Source organism: Trachypithecus francoisi, unplaced genomic scaffold (genome assembly GCF_009764315.1).
Source record: "Trachypithecus francoisi isolate TF-2019V2 unplaced genomic scaffold, Tfra_2.0 Lachesis_group14, whole genome shotgun sequence".
Lineage (NCBI taxonomy): Eukaryota > Metazoa > Chordata > Mammalia > Primates > Cercopithecidae > Trachypithecus > Trachypithecus francoisi.
The window spans coordinates 63,014,834-63,033,320 of record NW_022681459.1 but is presented as its reverse complement, the minus strand read 5'-3'; the positions used below and the strand labels follow the sequence as shown (position 1 = coordinate 63,033,320).

Sequence of the window (18,487 nt, the reverse complement as noted above, 5' to 3'; positions counted from 1 at the left end):
GTCCCTTTTAAGAGCTCACAACTCTAAGGGAGTGTGCATGAGAGGATCGTGATTGATTGAGCAAGCAAGAGGTACGTGACTTGGGGGGGCGCTGCATGCACCGGAATTAGATTGGAACAAAACAAGATAGGGATTTTCACAGTGCTTTTCTATACAATGTCTTTAATCTATAGAAAACATAACCGATTAGGTCAGGGGTCGATCTTTAACTACCAGGCTCAGGGTGTGGCGCTGGGCTGTCTGCTTGTGGATTTCATTTCTGCCTTCTAGTTTTTACTTTTTCTTTCTTTGGAGGCAGAAATTGGGCAGAAGACAATATGACGGGTGGTCTCCTCCCTTAATACAGGTTTAATTGTAGTACCTTTAAATGTTGTCTCCGGCCGGGCGAGGTGGCTCAAGCCTGTAATCCCAGCAGTTTGGGAGGCCGAGACGGGCGGATCACGAGGTCAGGAGATCGAGACCATCCTGGCTAACACGGTGAAACCCCCGTCTCTACTAAAAACTACAAAAAACAAACTAGCCGGGCAACGTGGCGGCGCCTGTAGTCCCAGCTACTTGGGAGGCTGAGGCAGGAGAATGGCGTGAACCCGGGAGGCGGAGCTTGCAGTGAGCTGAGATCCGGCCACAGCACTCCAGCCTGGGTGACAGAGCGAGACTCCGTCTCAAAAATAAATAAATAAATAAATAAATAAATGTTGTCTCCACCACAACGTGAGGAAGGATTATATGGTTGGGTTTTTTTTTAGTTTTTTCTTGTTGTTGTTGTTGTTTGTTTGTTTTTGTGATGGACTCTCTATCTCCCGGGCTGGAGTGCTATGGCATGATCTCAGCTCACTGCAACCTCCACCTACCAGGTTCAAGTGATTCTCCTCATTCAGTCTCCCAAGTAGCTGGAATTACAGGCACCCGCCACCATGCCCGGCTAATTTTTGTAGTTTTAATAGAGACGAGGTCTTACCATATTGATCAGATTGGTCTCGAACTCCTGACTGTCACATGTGTCCATATAGAAGACCACCTAAACAGGCTTTGTGTAAGCAATAAGTCTGTTTATTCACTTGGGTGTAAGAGAGCTGAGTCTGAAAAGAGAGACAGCGAAGGGAGATAGGAGAGGGGCAGCTTTATAGGACTTGGGTAGGCAGTGGAAAGTTACAGTCGAAGGTGGTCATCTGTTGTCAGCAGGGGAGGGGGGTCACAAGGCGCATGGTGGGGAGACCATGAGACCCATTGTCCAGGAGAAGTGTCATAAGATCGATTGATCACTTAGGGCAGTGCAGGAGCAAGTCATAACGGTGGAATGTCTCAAGGTTGGTTAATCAGTTAAGGCAGAAACTGGCTGTTTCACTTCTTTTGTGGTTTTTCAACTGCTCCAGACTTCTTGGCTGCTGCAGGCCATCTGGATGTATATGTGCAGTTCACAGGGGTTACAATGGCTTAGCTCCGGCTCAGAGGCCTGACACTGACCTCAGATGATCCACCTGCCTTGGCCTCCCAAAGTGCTGGGATTACAGCTGTGAGCCACCGTGCCCGCCTGGGATCATGTGTTACATGCATGTTTGTTCAATAAGCATGGACTGTGGCCTCCTACATGAATATTCATAGCTCCTCCTGTAGCCTGTTGAATATGCACGTTTAGCCAACCCCTTCAGCTTAAAGCTCCTGCCCCAACCCCTCTTGCTTCTAAATGTCTGTCTCTGGTGTTTCCCAGAGTCTGTTTTTCCCAGGCTGCGGGATGGCCACCTGCAGGCTGTCACCCTTATCAAGAAATAAAGTCTCCTATCCAAATTTATATGTTGCGGCCAGGCGCAGTGGCTCATGCCTACAATACCAGCACTTTGGGAGGCTGAGGCCAGCGGATCTCCTCAGGTCACAAGTTCGAGACAAGCCTGACCAACATGGAGAAATCCTGTCTCTACTAAAAATACAAAAATTAACCGGGCATGGTTGCAGGCACCTGTAATCCCAGTTACTCGGGAGGCTGAGGCAGGAAAATTGCTTGAACCTGGGAGGCAGAGGTGGCAGTGACCTGAGATCACGCTATTGCACTCCAGCCTAGCCAACAGCGCAAGACTCCATCTCAAAAAAGCACAAAAACAACAAACCAACCAACAAACAAAAAGACAAATGTATATACACCTTGTGTAATTTTTAGGTCACCACACCATGGGAGCACGCTACCAGGGGAAGGCAGCTGTGAGACCCACAGGGAGGCTCCAGACAGGCTGGCCTGAGACACCAGCCACTGCCCTTCCATGACATGGGGACAAGAGAGGGTAAAAGTTCATCCCACCAGGGAGCAACTCCGGGCAGGAGATGGGGAAGGAGGAGAAGCAGGAAGGAAAGAGCTCAGTTTGGGGGCACGCATGACATCCTGGTGGGACATCTGAGGCCCACACCCGCCTGCTGTCCCTCCCTCCCATGGTGGCCTCCCAGTGTGAAGGCCTGGGGGGAGGCAGACGCCATGCTCTTCACTCTTCCTCCCTGTCCCCATGGCTGCTGGGTGGAAGGTGTCTCTGGGATGATCCCTGAGGGCAGGATCTGGGAGTCCCTGCAGGGGCATCAGCCTGTCTGTCTTGATGGTGGAAAGGCAGCTCCAGCTGGGTGGGACAACCAGGGGAGGGGCATCTGCTCTGCTGACTCAGCCTGTTGTGGACCCGCCTTGGGTCCTGCTGCACAGAACGGCCTGTCTTTAGAAATGTCCCTCTGCCAGGGGGAGGGCCCCAGAGAAAACCAGAAAGATGGTGAGAGCCTGAGGAAGACAAAGCATCCCCGGGCCTCCCACACCAGTGCCAGAGCAGGAAGGGGGAGGGGCCATGACTCACAAGGCCCTGGGAGGTGACTTTAAGGAGGACTGTCCTAAAATCAGGAGCCTGTAGCAGAAAGTGAAACTGTCGTGCACCAGACAAGGATCATAGTCAGGACTAGCCAGCAAAGGACGAATCCTCAAATCAGGTACTGCTGCCCGCTCGACCCGCTGGGCCCCTCTGCTGCCCCTTCCTGCCTGGTGGCCCTGCTGGGCCTCAGCCCTGGCCTCCCCCTGCCCCAGCCCCAGCCCTGGGCTCCCTCCCCTCTGGTTCCCCTGCAACCCCCACTCCCAGACAGGCTCCTTGCCCTGCTGTGTGGTCACCCCACTGCTGCTTCTGAACGGGCCGCCTCCCCCACCTGCCCCAGTCCAGGTCCCCTGCTCAGACTCTCCCATGAAAGTCATGGCTGAGGTGGTGCTCCCTGCCCTGGGAGGGTGCTCCCTCTGTGTGCTTCCTGCCATTCCTGAACTCTGGAACTGGGAGAATTGAACCAAATTATGATGGGAGCAATGTGGAATTTTGTTCACAGAGCTTTGATGGATTTTCTGTAAGATTTACTTTGCTTAAATACCAAGTATTAGGAGAGGGTGTGGGGAGGGAATGATCTCTGAAGCACAGGATAAATCATGTCTTCCAAAGATGTCTCCACTGTGGGCAGAGGAGGATGTAGATGACCCCAAACACACACTCTTCCTCTACGATCAGCATTCACCATTTATAATGACACCAGTAACATGGAATATAGTGGCTGGGAAAGGTGGCTCACGCCTGTCATCCCAGCACTTTGGGAAGCCGAATCGGGCAGATCGCCTGAAGTCGGGAGTTTGAGACCAGCCCGACAAACATGGATAAACCCTGTCTCTACTAGAAATACATGATTAGCCAGGTGCGGTGGTGGGCACCTGTAATCCCATCTACTCGGGTGGCTGAGACAGGAGAATCACTTGAACCCGGGAGGCGGAGGTTGCGGTGAGCCGAGATCGCCCCATTGCACTCCAGCCTGGGCAACAAGAGCAAAACCTCATCTCAAAAGAAAAAAAAAAAAAACATGAAATACATGGGAAAAATCTCAATGATCCAGGGAAATGCTTTTATTTTAAAATTTAGTAAGAAGAGAGCCCGGTCCCCAATGGCTCCCTCCTGCAGGGCTGGTAATACACCGACTGGACAGGGCTGGCCTGGAAAGGGGCCCCCACTCCATTTGTCCACAACTCTGTGGCCTGGGCAGGTTATCCCGCCTCTCTGCGCCTCTAGCCCCTCCTCTATAAGATGGGAATGGCCCCTGCAGGCCTAGGGCAGCCTCACATGAGTTCAAACCCACGCAGCACTTAGAAGAGTGGCTTGGGCCTCAGAATTCAGTTCTACCGTGATTTAACAATAGTAATATACAAAAGTGAAATGGCAGGAAGGAACTGAGTTAAAAGGTTAAAAGCTATTATTTTGGGGTGAAAAGTTTTATTCTCTGTCTCTCTCTTTTTCTATTTTTTTTTTTTTTTTTTTTTTTTTGAGACGGAGTTTCGCTCTTGTCGCCCAGGTTGGAGTGCAGTGGCGCAATCTCAGCTTACTACAAACTCTGCTGAAATTCTCAGGGCTGTGGAGGGATGGGGGAGGCCTAGAGCCATCCAGGGGGCTGTGTTTAGTGGATACTAGCCCAGAGCGTACCCAGGAGTGCTCTCTGCATTGGCTGGTTTCTCTCTTATGTCTTCAGAAACATGGTGGAGGTAATGTATCCAAAGAGATTCAAATACTTCTTCAATAACAAACCCATCCTTTCTCGTCGGAATACCGTCTGGCTGTGCTACGAAGTAAAAACAAAGGACTCTTCAGGGCCCCTTTGGACGCAAACATCTTTCGAGGCCAGGTACCACCCAGACTCCAATCACTTTGCAGGCAGGAGCTAAGCCAGCTGGGAAAGCAAACCATGCACTGACGAGTGAAATGCCCAGGGGCGGGCTGTCCAGGGCGCCCTTCTCTCCCACACTTTCCAAGTCCGTGGCCCTGACCTTCCTGCTGGACCATCCTGGGATCGGATGGTGGAGGGGGGTTGCCTCTGCACAAAAGGCCTTGTTTTTAATTTCTTTTCTTTTCTGTTCTTTTTTTTGAGACGAAGGTTTGTTCTTGTTGCTCAGGCTGGAGTGCAATGGCGTGATCTCGGCTCACTGCAACCTCTGCCTCCTGGGTCCAAGCGATTCTGTTGCCTGAGACTCCCAAGTAGCTGGGATTACAGGCGCCCACCACCATGCCCAGGTAATTTTTTCGTATTTTTAGTAGAGATGGGGTTTCACCATATTGACCAGGCTGGTCTCGAACTCCTGACCTCAGGTGATCCACCTGACTCGGCCTCCCAAAATGTTGGGATTACAGGTGTGAGCAACCGTACTCCGCCTAATTTTAATATTTTGTTTAATCCAGTGTAGCTAACATATTACTTCAACATTAATTAACATAAAATTATTGACAAGATAATGAAGTTTCTTTTTCTTGTCACACTGAGTCTTTGAAATGAGCTGTGTGGGTCACGTACGGTGGATGGCTCGCACCTGTAATCCCAGCACTTTGGGAGGCCAAGGCGGGTGAATCACCTGAGGTTAGATGTTCGAAACCGGCCTGGGCAACATGGTGAAATCTCGTCTCTACTAAAATACAAAAAAATTAGCTAGGCGTGGTGGCAGTCGCCTGTATTCCCAGCTACTCAGGAGGCTGAGGCAGGAGAATCGCTTGATCCCATGAGGCAGAGGTTGTAGTGAGCCGAGATTGCATCGTTGTACTCCAGCCTGGGCTACAAGAGTGAAACTCCATCTCAAAAAAAAAAAGAGAAATGAGCGGTGTATTTTTCAGCTGCTCAGGTCTCTCATCAGAGCCCCATTTCAAGTGCTCAGTAGCCCCCTTGGCCAGTGCCCGACCCCCCTGAAATGGACAGTGAAGGTCCAGTGGCCTCCCCAGCTGACCGCAGACAGGGAATAAGGCCGACCCCAGGGGCCAGGCCACAGCAGGGACTGAGGATGCCTGCTGAATGGATGCCTGGGAGAATGGATGCCAGAGTTCACGCACGCGTCCGTGAACAGGGCTGGGAAAACTCCCAAACGAAGGGAAGCACGTGTCTTGGTGCACCTTGTGTTGCTTCAACAGCAGGACTGAGACGGGGACATTCACAATGAATAGAAATGTGCTGGCTCGAGTTCTGGACGCTGGGAAGTCCACTGTCAAGGCACCAGCGACTTTCCGGGGCCTGCGAGCTGCACAGTCACGTGGGGGTGAAGGTTGTTGCCAGAAGCTCAGGGGATGCTCCAGACAGAGTGGCCTGGGATGTCGAGTCACTGCTGCTCCATGACACCGGGACAAGAGGAAGCAGGAGTTTAGTCTGACTGGCTGCCCCTCCAGCTAGAGGGCAAGAGACAGAAAGTGGGGCTGAAGTCGCCTTTGAATAACCACAGCAGTGGTACCCACAACGGTGCAGTCCCCACAGCCTCATAGCCACTTGTAGGTGCCACCTCTTAAGGCCATTACCATAGCAATTAATATTAGCTTTGGAGCAGACAATCACTCAAACTAAGCAGGGGGGATGGAGGAAAGGAGCTTCAATGGCAAGATCCCCTGGGCTCCTGTCCTGGCCCCTCCTCCCCCTGCATCACCCCTGCTCTCCTCCTGCTCCCCCTCTCAGAGCTTCCCCTGCCCCCTGCTCCTCTCCCAGGTGTCCGCCAAGGATAAGTCCTGTGAGGACCACCCAGAGATGAGATTCCTCCACTGGTTCCGCGAGTGGAGGCAGCTGCATCGTGACCAGGAGTACGAGGTCACCTGGTACGTATCCTGGAGTCCCTGTGCAAGGTGTGCAAACAGTGTGGCCACGTTCCTGGCTGAGGACCCAAAGGTTACCCTGACCATCTTTGTTGCCCGCCTCTACTTCTTCTGGAAACCAGATTACCAGAAGGCGCTTCGCAGCCTATGTCAGAAAAGAGACGGTCCGCATGCCACCATGAAGATCATGAATTATGACGGTGAGAAGTGGGAGGCTCAGAGGTGTGGGAGAGACTGAGTGAGGCTCTGTGATGGGTCCCTCCCACACATACCTGTGGATCTGCTGTGATGCCTGCAAAGGCCACGTGTCCCAGGGGAGCCTGTGGGGGTGGGCCTGGCACTGACTGTATCTAGTATCCAGAGTCTGTCTGGGAGGGGAAGGCCCCAAGGTCACAGAAAAGAGGCCAAGTAGGCCTGACTGCGTCCTCTCTTCTTTTTCTCAGAATTTCAACACTGTTGGGACAAGTTCGTGTACCGCCCAAAAAAGCCATTTAAGCCTCGGAAGAATCTGCCTAAACATTATACATTACTGCACACCATGCTGGGGGAGCTTCTCAGGTGAGGGTCTCCCTCCAGGCTCATCGCCTCTCTCCTCTCACCTCCTGCTTATCCTCTTGAGGCCTCCCCTCTGTCCCAGACCAGGTCCTCTCCTGGGCAAGCCCTCCTGCCCTCCCTCCTGCCCCCCTGCCTGCCCTCATGGTCACAACACCTCGCCCCACCCAACTCCTCATGCTCCCTCCACCTCCCTGCCTCCCCCCTCCTTTCCTGGGCCCCTCCTGTGAGTGAGAGGCCCCTTCTGCCTCCAGAGCGACCTCCATCCACCCCCGAGGCCGCCCTCCCCACAGCCTGGGATCCCCAGCCTGGCTGCTTCCATCTCCCTGGCATAACCATATTTGTCATAAAACTGGACGTAGTAAGTGGGTATGAATATTCACAAGCCCGACAGTTAGAAGCTTTGAGTAACATCCCTCAAGGCTGACCTGAGCCCCTGAGAAGGAGCCGCCTCCGTGGAAACAGAGCTTCAGGCTTCCACTGCCGTAGAAGATGGCCCGGGCCGGGTGCCTACAGGGCAGGCATTTATTTTCTCACAGATCTGGAGGCTGCAAGTCCAGGGTGGAGGGGTGGGCGGGGCTGTGTCCTCTGCGGCCGCTCCTCCTGGCTGGCAGGGGGTCCCTTCCGGCCCTGTCCTCTCTGGCCTTTCCTCTGTGCACTTGGACTCCTGGGGTCTCTCTGCCTCTAAATGTCCTCCTCATTTATGGACCCCAGCCAGGTGAATTTGGGCCCGCACTGAAGGCCTCATTTAAATTAATCATCTGATGAAAGGATCTGTCTCCAGGCCAGGTGCAGAGGCTCACGCCTGTAATCCCAGCACTTTGGGAGGCTGAGGCGGGTGGATCACCTAAGGTCAGGAGTTCGACACCAGCCTGGCCAATGTGGCAAAACCCCATCTCCATCAAAAATACAAAAATTAGCCGGGAGTGGTGTTGGCCTATAATCCCAGCTACTCGGGAGGCTGAAGCAGGAGAATCGCTTGAACCCGGGAGGTGGAGGTTACGGGGAGCCCAGACTATGCCACTGCCCTCCAACCTGGGCAAAAGAGCAAAACAACTTCTCAAACAACCAAACAAGAAAGAAAGGACCTGTTTCCAAATACAGCCACCCTTTGAGGGAGTGGGGGTTAGGGCTTCAATACATTGATTATGGGGAGAAACAATGAAGTCCACTGCAACAAGCTGTAGTCATTGTGGGCAGGCCTGGATGGGGGATGCAGGGGTTCCTGTCCTGTGTGTCTGTCTCCCAGGGGAGTCCCTGACCTGACTCTCATGGCCCCTCCACCCAGACCTTGCTGCATACTTCACCCACCCCATTCCTCCTGCACCCAACTCTCCTGTGTCCCTCCTTAGCCAACCGGCAGGCTCCCCTGCCCCACCACTCCTGGGCTGCTCCTCTTCTCAGCCTCTCTCTGGGCCTCTTTGGGGTCCCAACATGACCCCTCAGCTGATGCCCGTGGCTTCCCCAGCCAGACCCTTCCCAGTTCCAGGCTGCGCTCTGCAGCGTCCTATCAAAGGTCACATCCTCCCCTCTGTCCAGCCCGGGGTGAAGACCTGGTGTTTCTGATTTGGAAATGCCTCTGCACTGGGTGCTAATAATTCACTTTTACCTTTATAATTTGTGGTTTTGTAAGGACAGGTATTATTTTTGGCAGCAGAAGCAAATCCTGTGATTTAAAAAAAAAAAAAAGTCCCTGGCAGGCTCTTCTCCCCGCTGGTCCTGCTCAGGAGCGTCTCTGCCCTGATGCTAGGTGTGGCAAGAGTTAACCTTGTAGGCAGGAGGGAAGCCCCGGTGGGTCCACCTCCAGCAGGGACTGACAGCGAGCAGAGCCAGGACTGGGGTGTATTGTGAGGCCAGGGAAGAAGACCCAGCTGTACCCCAGGGAGAGGGCCTGAGCACACTGAGCTGAACCTGAGGAGGCCCTGACAAGGCCTAGACAGGCCCCAGGGCTGCAGCGATCTCCCAGTGAGCCCCAGAAGGGGTCAGAGGGGGGAGGTGTGGAGGCTCCAGCAAGTGAGCGGGAGCCCCTTCTGACAGGTGCTAAGGGATGTGGGGAGCAAGGGGAAGGAGGGTGGGGTGAAAGGGAGGACGCGTGGAGAGGGAGGGGGAGGCAGGGCAGACCAGGAGGGCTCTTACTCCTCTGGGCTTTTCCCCCTGCTGTCCACAGACATTTGATGGATCCAGACACGTTCACTCTCAACTTTAACAACGAACCTTGGGTCAGTGGACAGCATGAGTCTTACCTGTGTTACAAGGTGGAGTGCCTGGACAATGGCACCTGGGTCCCGATGGACGAGCACAGGGGCTTTCTACGCAACCAGGTGACCAACCCAGCCACCCGCATCCAGGCAGGGCTCTCCCAATCCAGGGGCATGCATGGGCAGAAGGTTCTGGGTGGTACCTGTGGTGTGCCGCAGAGTGTCTGTCACCTGTGCTTCCTGTAGCTGCTGCTGCTTGGCCCTGGGGTTGGGGCAGACTTTGGCTTCAGTGACTCTCCAGGATTGGCAGCTTCCAGCCCCACATGCCTAAACAGCCACATGTCTCAGGGGCTGACACCACTAGTCCAGAGTCACCCCCAGGCCCAGGGCTCAGTCATCCCCACTCCTGCTGTGCTCTGAGAGGGTCGTGGCAGAGGAAAAGGGTCTGCACCAGGGCCAAGTGGGGTCAAAGGCAAAGTGCTTTCTGAGGACCCTCCCAGGATCCCCTCACAGACGCAGCTCTCACCAGGAACGATTCGGAACTGTGGGATCTGAGGATCGGGGGCTACCCGATCTCACAAGGCCAAGATTCCCCAGTGCCTGCTCCTGGGCTTCATCCTGTGGGAAGAGAGACTGAGGCAGGAGAGGCCCACCAGGGATTCTGTCCTGACCAGGATGGAGCCCACAGCAAGGCTAGAATAGGCCCCAAGTCAGGATGCAGGGATGGTCAGCATTTGAAGAGGAGCTGGGCCAGGCCAGGCTGAGGGGCCCTGAACCCATGGGACGTTCTTCCCTGGCCTTTGCCCAGCACAGCCCCTGGCTGGAGAGATCGAATTCTGCTTGGCTCTGGTGCTGGAAACGGGGTTCCTCTGGGCTCTATGAGCTCAATGTGGGCCCTGCTGGGCCCACACCCACTGCTTGGAAGCCACTTTCAAAGGCGCCAGTTCCCATCACTGCCTAACCAGTGGGACGGGACTCCCCCAGGAATGACCCCACAGCCTCTTCTCAGCACATTTGGTGTCATCCATTCTACTCCGAGTCCTCTCTGCACTGGACTCCTTGGCTTGACTAGTTCCCAGTTGAAATTTGGACAAAACACCATCATTCATTGTTCAACAAGGACAATCTCCCCATGACTGGGGCCCTTCCCAATGTGGGGTTAGCCCTGCTGGGGGCCCCTCATCCCCACTTCTCCCTGCAAAGGGAGTCCTCTGGCCTCAGTCTGTCACTCTTGGGCTTAATACAGGCTAAAGCACAATGCGGAAGCTTCTAGAATTATGGGCCACAGAAGGGGTGGGGCGAGGGGAATTGATGGATAGAGAGGTCAGTCTCCCTATGAAGGAAGCACACAGCTCAGTGGCATCTGTCTTGCCTCCCCCAGCTCTATAGTCCCCTCTCTGCAGGCCTGGGGTGGAGTGAGGGTCCTGAAGGCACTGATCTCAGGTGCAAAATGAGAGGATGTTCCAAATACTCAGTATCAGAGAAATCCCATCGTAATGGAAAATTACATTATTTAACGGATTATCGTTAAAAAATCAGGTCAGGTGTGGTGGCTCACGCTTGTAATCCCAGCACTTTGGGAGGCTGAGGTGGGCAGATCACTTGAGGTCAGGAATTCGAGATGAGCCTGGCCAACATGGTGAAACCTTGTCTCTACTAAAAATACAAAAATTAGCCAGGCGTGGTGGCACATGCCTGTAGTCCCAGCTACTGAGGAAGCTGAGGCACGAGAATCGCTTGAACCTGGGAGGTGGAGGTAGCGGTGAGCCAAGATTCTGCCACTGTGCTCCAGCCTGAGTGACAAAACCAGACTCTGTCGGAAAGGAAAGGAAAGAAAAAGAAAGACAAAGAAAATTGGGGTTTGGTGCCCCCTGCTAATTTTGTGCTGGAGGCTCCCCTGCACCCAGCCTCACCTGATCCAGGCTGTCCCTCCCTGCTCACTAAAAATTACCTTGGCCGGGCATGGTAGCTCACACCTGTACTCCCAGCACTTTGGGAGGCTGAGGAGGGCAGATCACCTGAGGTCGGGAGTTCGAGACCAGCCTGACCAACATGGAGAAACCCCCTTTCTTTTTATTTTATTTTATTTATTTATTTATTTATTTTTATTTTTTTTATTATACTTTAAGTTCTAGGGTACATGTGCATAACGTGCAGGTTTGTTACATATGTATACTTGTGCCATGTTGGTGTGCTGCACCCATCAACTCGTCAGCACCCATCAATTCGTCATTTATATCAGGTATAACTCCCAATGCAATCCCTCCCCCCTCCCCCCTCCCCATGATAGGCCCCGATGTGTGATGTTCCCCTTCCCGAGTCCAAGTGATGTCATTGTTCAGTTCCCACCTATGAGTGAGAACATGTGGTGTTTGGTTTTCTGTTCTTGTGATAGTTTGCTACGAATGATGGTTTCCAGCTGCATCCATGTTCCTACAAAAAACGCAAACTCATCCTTTTTTATGGCTGCATAATATTCCATGGTGTATATGTGCCACATTTTCTTAATCCAGTCTGTCACAGATGGACATTTGGGTTGATTCCAAGACTTTGCTATCGTGAATAGTGCCGCAATAAACATACGTGTGCATGTGTCTTTATAGCAGCATGATTTATAATCCTTTGGGTATATACCCAGTAGTGGGATGGCTGGGTCATATGGTACATCTAGTTCTAGATCCTTGAGGAATCGCCATACTGTTTTCAATAATGGTTGAACTAGTTTACAATCCTACCAACAGTGTAAAAGTGTTCCTATTTCTCCACATCCTCTCCAGCACCTGTTGTTTCCTGACTTTTTAATGATTGCCATTCTAACTGGTGTGAGATGGTATCTCATTGTGGTTTTGATTTGCATTTCTCTGATGGCCAGTGATGATGAGCATTTTTTCATGTGTCTGTTGGCTGTATGAATGTCTTCTTTTGAGAAATGTCTGTTCATATCCTTTGCCCACTTTTTGATGGGGAGAGAAACCCCCTTTCTACTAAAAATACAAAATTAGCCTGGTGTGGTGGTGCACGCCTGTAATCCCAGCTACTTGTGCACTCCAGCCTGGGCAACAAGAGTGAAACTCTGTCCAAAAAAATAATAATAAATAAATAAATAAATAAATAACCTCACGGCTTGCTTTCTTTTCTAGGCTCCAAATAAACACGGTTTCCCTAAAGGCCGCCATGCAGAGCTGTGCTTCCTGGACCTGATTCCCTTTTGGAAGCTGGATGGCCAGCAATACAGGGTTACCTGCTTCACCTCCTGGAGCCCCTGCTTCAGCTGTGCCCAGGAAATGGCTACATTCATTTCAGATAACAAACACGTGACCTTGCGCATCTTCGCTGCCCGCATCTATGATGATCAAGGAAGAGGTCAGGAGGGGCTGCGTGCCCTGCACACGGCTGGGGCCGAAATTGCAATGATGAACTACAGTGGTGAGAATGGAGGCCTGGAGTGGGGTGGGGTCGGCTGGGGCAGGAGGGGGCCCTGGGAAGTAACTAGAAAGTGGGGAGGGTCGGCATCCCTGAGGGAAAGGGTCCGCTGCCTGCAGAGGCGATGGCTGCACTCTGGACCTGACTTTGGGGTCGACGGGAAGAGAGAGGCCAGACCAGGAGATGTGGCCCCAGGGAGGGAAGGGAGGGTGGCTGGAAGTGGAAGCAGAACTTGGGGCTTCCCGAAAGAATGAGAACTGCGCTGGCCCAGATTCCAATGGGAAGGAAGTGCCTGATGAAGGAGCTCAGTCCCTCGGGGAGGGAGAGGGAAAGGAGGGACCGAAACCAGGATGTGGGAAGTCTGTCCTGAGAGTCACGGGCTCTTGGTGCCACCCGGTCCCCACAGCCGGAGCGTGACTTATCTCCCCTGTCCCTTTTCAGAATTTAAGCACTGCTGGGACACCTTTGTGGACCGTCAGGGACGTCCCTTCCAGCCCTGGGATGGACTAGATGAGCACAGCCAAGCCCTGAGTGGGAGGCTTCGGGCCATTCTCCAGGTGACGGCTTCCTCCCCCTGCCTGGTGCCCCATCGGCCTCCCCCTCCTCCCCTCTCCCCTGGGCCTTGCCTTCCCCTCTCCCCTGGGCCTTGCCTTCCCCTCTGCTCAGAGCCCCCTCTGGTTCCCTGCTCCCCCCAGGGCGCCCAGCTCCGTCCCTCCCTTTCCTTCTCAAGCCTCCCTTTCTCTCCCACCTCCTGCATCCCTCCCTCCTCTCCTGTCATTGTCACTGTCCCCAGGCCTCCTCCTTGTGCCCTCTTTCCACTATCTCACCCCCTGCTCCATTCAACCCCACTGCTCTTCCAGACTCAGGGAAACTGAAGGATGAGCCTCAGTCTCTAAGGAAGGCAGGGTTGAGCCACAGAATAAAAGATCTTCTTCCAAGAAATGCAAACAGGCCGCTCACCACCATCTCCAGCCACTCACAGACACCAGCAAAGCAAGGTGCTCCTGACAAGTAGATTTTTTAAAAATCAGAGTGAATTAATTTTAATAAAAAATGTATGTTATGTTTCAAGAATATAGTACTAAGATTGTACTCAATACACTCAGAAAAGTTTCAAACCTACTAATCCAGTGACAATTTGAATTGGTTTTATACATAGAGGAATAAAATGAAATACTAAATCTTTTCTTATATTTTTCCCTGTGTGGTTGTATCATGAATTGCAAGTGTTTCCATAAACATTAGCAAATGTGTAGATGTCTTTCCTGGGGTACTGGACCAGTGGCAGGGCAAAGGTCACACAACATCCCTCTGGAGCCAGAAAACTCAGCTAAACCTCACAGGAGAAGAACCTAAATGCAGACCCCACCCTCACTCACAGAGCCCTGGGCACTGATTGGAAGGGACAGGCCGCAGTAAGAGGACAGCCAGCAGCCAGTCTCCCTGTTGGAAAGGAGCCACACAGGTGCAGGCAGGGGCCCTCTGGAGCAGCCCTGTGTCCACCCCTTCCTGATTCCACCCCCTAGAGAGGGAGCCCAGGGGAGGTCATGGCTGGGACCCAGGACAGGGCCAGTCAGGGGAAGGAGCCCAGGGAGGGGGCAGGTGTCCAGGCTGGGCCCAGAGAGAGGGCTGGGGAGAGGAGCAGCCCAGGAGGCAGAGCCCAGCCACAGAGGGGAGGGGAGCTGAGCCCTGGGGGCAGGAGGCTCCAGAGGCAGAGATGGAGCCCAGGGCTAGGGTGTCAGGTGTCAGGGCTGTGGCTTCAGTTTGGGGTCTGTCCTGGGCCTTCTGCGCTGGTTCCCAACTCTGGGATGTGTGACTTATGTGCCTGATTACAGCAGGCGGCTCCCACCTCACGATTTCTGGAGTCCTCAGAAGCCGCATATAAGGCCTAGAACTGGCCTCACACGCTGCTGCTCCTGCGCAGAAACGACTCACTGCTTCCCTGGCCTAGACACACACAACACACAAACACACACACCACACACACACAACACACAAACACGCACACACAACACACAATACATACACACACAACACACCACAATACTTGAACTACATACATACAACCCATACACATACACACACAAGACACAACACACATGCACACAAACATACATAACACACGTGCACAAACACAACACAAAACATGCGCACACACTACATAACACACGTGCACGAACACACAACACACATGCACACACAGAACATACACAACACACGTGCACAAACACACAACACACATGCACACACACCGACACAGAGACTTGACAAAAAGAAACCTCCTCCAGGTGCCCCAGAGCACTCTGGGGCACACCCCAGCGCTCCCCTGAGCCGAGGACTTCCGCATTTCCCACGCAGGGGCGGGTGCGGGAGGGACCGGGTTGTCCAAGCTGCCCTTTGCTTGTGTCTCTGGGTTTGACAACAGCCCGAACTCCACTTGTTGGAAGCAAGTGATGAAAAACGTGCAGTCATTCTGGGAAAGGGGCCAGTGTAGGGGAGGCCAGAGGGGCTCAGCTGGTGAAAGAACCCCACAGTTAGTCATGTCACAGGGCAGGTCCCAGGGAGACCCGTCCCCGGTCCCCCAGAACCCCACCTTCCAAGGGCCCAGGCCCCCTGTCCCCTGGGGCCTCAACTCACAGCTTTGCCCATGACCTGGGAGCCCTGTGAGTCCTGGTGAGGTGACTGGACACAGCCCCATGACACTGCTAGGACCTGGGCTGGGAACGGAGAGCCTGTGGTCCCTCTGGGGTGTAGGGAGACGGGGCCCCACAGTGGTGGCGGAGCCAGGACCTCGTACACAGCAGCATGGACTCCAGACCCAAGCGGGACCTCCATTCCGGTCCCAGGGTGACCCGGGCTGCACAGCCCAGCACCTGCCCAGGGTCCCTCTGCCCTGCTCTGTCCCTCAATATTCTGGACCCCTGCTGGGTACCTGCCTTGTCTCCACTTACAGGGGACCAGGGTGAATCTCCGGCAAAGCCTGCACCTGTGAAGGAGGCCATTCTTCCTACTCCCATCCCTGCCGCCCACATGCGGAACCAGCTCCTTCCTGTCCCAGGGACCTTTCCTGGCTCCGGTGGAAACTCCAGCGGGATGTGGGGTCTCTCATTTTCCCTCAGTGCTGCAGAGGCCGAAATGGGGGCGGAGCTGTCACTCCTCAGGAACTGACCCCTGTCACCTGTGCTTAGAAGTGTCTCCGGGAGCTGGGCGCGGTGGCTCAAGCCTGTAATCCCAGCACTTTGGGAGGCCGAGACGGGCGGATCATGAGGTCAGGAGATCGAGACCATCCTGGCTAACACGGTGAAACCCCGTCTCTACTAAAAAATACAAAAAACTAGCCGGGCGAGGTGGCGGGAGCCTGTAGTCCCAGCTACTCGGGAAGCTGAGGCAGGAGAATGGCATAAACCCGGGAGGCGGAGCTTACAGTGAGCTGAGATCCGGCCACTGCAGTCCAGCCTGGGCGACAGAGCGAGAAAAAGAAGTGTCTCCGGGAGGCACAGTGTTTTATCCGTGTAACCTACAGGCATTTTACAGTGTGCTTTGTATTTTCTGTTTGGTTAATTTTTTTTTGAGGCAGTCTCGCTCTATCACCCAGGCTGGAGTGTAGTGGCGCGATCTTGGCTCACTGCAACCTCTGCCTCCAGGGTTCCAGGGATTCTCCTGCCTCAACTTCTCAAGTAGCTAGGATTATAGTTGTGTGCCACCATGCCTGGCTAATTTTTGTAGTTTTAGTAAAGATGGAGTTTCATTACTTTGGTCCACGACGGCCTCAAACTCCTGACTTCAAGGGATCCGCCAGCCTGGCATCCCAAAGTGCTTGGATTACAGGCATGAGCCACCATGCCCAGCCGTGAGTGCTAGTTTTAGATCGGATCCCAGGCCCCAGGCTGTCTGTCATGGGCAGTCACGATGAACTTCTGTTGCGCTGTGCTCTGGGAAAAGCTGGACATATTGCCACCCACTCCACTCCACTTGGCAAATAAAACAAACCCATCAGGATCCCAGCATGGAGGGCAATGCAGTCTAATGATGGTTGGACAGGCTGGCAGAGCCAGCACTGAGCTGTTCTTGGGTAAGTTCAAGGGAATAAAATCATGATTCCAGTCAGTTCTTGGTGAATATCATCCCCCTACCCCACCCTCAGAATAAATACAGATTTTCAAGATCTACTGCTTTTTTCTTTCCAATTTCCTACCCATGGAAGAATGAATGACCATCTGGAGACAGCAGGGAAAGTTGTTGCTTAATCAAGATGCTGGTGTGTTTCAGGGAGCTGGCCAGGGTGGAGTGAGCTTGTGGCCCCATTCCCTGGGTGGGAAGACTGAGATGGAGGTGGGGGTGGTCCAGGGACTGTCAGGAGCAGGGCTGGGGGAGGCGGCCTGGCACAGGCCCGTGCCTGCACACAGAGCAACAACGCTCACCATCAGGTCTGCCCTGTGCCAGTCAGAAAATTCTGGACAGAGACCGTGACTCTCTGTGTCACTCTGGGGCAGGGGGTAATGGTTCCACACGCTTCTATGGGGACCTGGAGAGTGGAGACCAAAGCACTGGCGGGCGGGCAGGCGAGCCTGGGTCTAACAGCCCACTGTGCCTGCTACTGTCAGGTACTTCAGCACATCACCTCCCCTGAAACCTCTCTTTACTCATCTGTAAAGTGGGGGCAATTATACCTCCTCTCAGCTGTGCACTTGGAGGGCAGTGGAGGCTGGATTTGGGACTGACCTGGCACGCACCAGGCGTTGGGCCAATCTGAGTCTCCTCCTCTCCCTGAGTCAAGCTGCCTGACATCATGGCAGTCTCCCTGCCCACAAGGTCTGGTCCAGCCCCTCCACCCAGGAAGCCCTCGGGGAGGTGATGCCACCGGCAGCGCTGTGGTTTTGGAACCCACAGGCACAGGATGGGCTGCCGTGGAAGGTGCCTGCTGCCCCTCAGCGTCTGTACCTCGGCCGCCCTCCAAGATGGGGCCCTATCCTCCTCCCACTGCCTTCTCCGGCCCTCACCACCCCGGCAGGCACAGCTTCCCAGAGAGCCACCCGGGTCAGGAGTAAAGCGGCCTCTGTGGTCAAAGTCTGAAAAAGTTGCCTCCACACCTGCCTAACGGTGCACAGGGCTTTCTGGGGTGGGGGGGAGGGGGATAGTGGGGAGTCAAGCAAGACTCTGGCACCTTTTCTGAGTCACATCCCTTCTACCAGGGCCTTGAGTCTTCAGGATGGAAGGATGTGGCCTTGCCTGTCGGAGGGTTCTGAGAACACAGAAGGCTCCTGAGTCCCTGAAGGGCATCCTCAGTGGGAGAGCGGCCCTGAGCAGAGAAGAGCATAAAGGGCAAGGCACACCCCTTGAGAGGTCTGTGTCAGCAGCGAGCCTGTTTGCCTGTAGACATCTGTCTCCCCTCTTTATTTATACATTTTTTTAAAGTAAGGATCTGACTCTGTCACCCAGACTGGAGTGCAGTGGCAAGATCATAGCTTACTGCAGCCTCAACCTCCCGGGCTTAACTGATCCTCCCACTTCAGCCTCCCAAGTAGCTGGGACTACAAGCACGCGTCACCACACCCAGCTAATTTCTGTGTGTGTGTGTGTGTGTGTGTGTGTGTGTGTTTAACAGGGATGGGGTTTTTCCATGTTGCCCCGGCTGGTCTTGAACTTCTAGGCTCAGGCAATCCTCCTGCCTTGGCCTCCCAAGGTACTGGGATCACAGGCATGAGCCACTGCCGG

At 53.8% G+C, this 18,487-nt stretch overlaps 1 protein-coding gene and 1 long non-coding RNA gene across 2 annotated transcripts; both read left to right on the top strand.

Annotated features, from left to right (window-relative positions):
• The first annotated feature begins 2,083 nt into the window (after positions 1-2,083).
• On the top strand, positions 2,084-4,505 carry LOC117096487. The gene is made up of 3 exons (XR_004442506.1): positions 2,084-2,952; positions 3,172-3,351; positions 4,320-4,505. It is a non-coding gene; the product is annotated as an uncharacterized LOC117096487 (long non-coding RNA).
• A 7-nt stretch (positions 4,506-4,512) lies between these two features.
• On the top strand, positions 4,513-13,958 carry LOC117096481 (DNA dC->dU-editing enzyme APOBEC-3G-like). The gene is given in 8 exon segments (XM_033233927.1): positions 4,513-4,631; positions 4,634-4,665; positions 6,496-6,799; positions 7,043-7,157; positions 9,319-9,472; positions 12,490-12,775; positions 13,214-13,329; positions 13,633-13,958. Coding segments are annotated over 8 exon segments (1,137 nt in total). The 5' UTR covers positions 4,513-4,516; the 3' UTR covers positions 13,648-13,958.
• Positions 13,959-18,487: the final 4,529 nt, after the last annotated feature.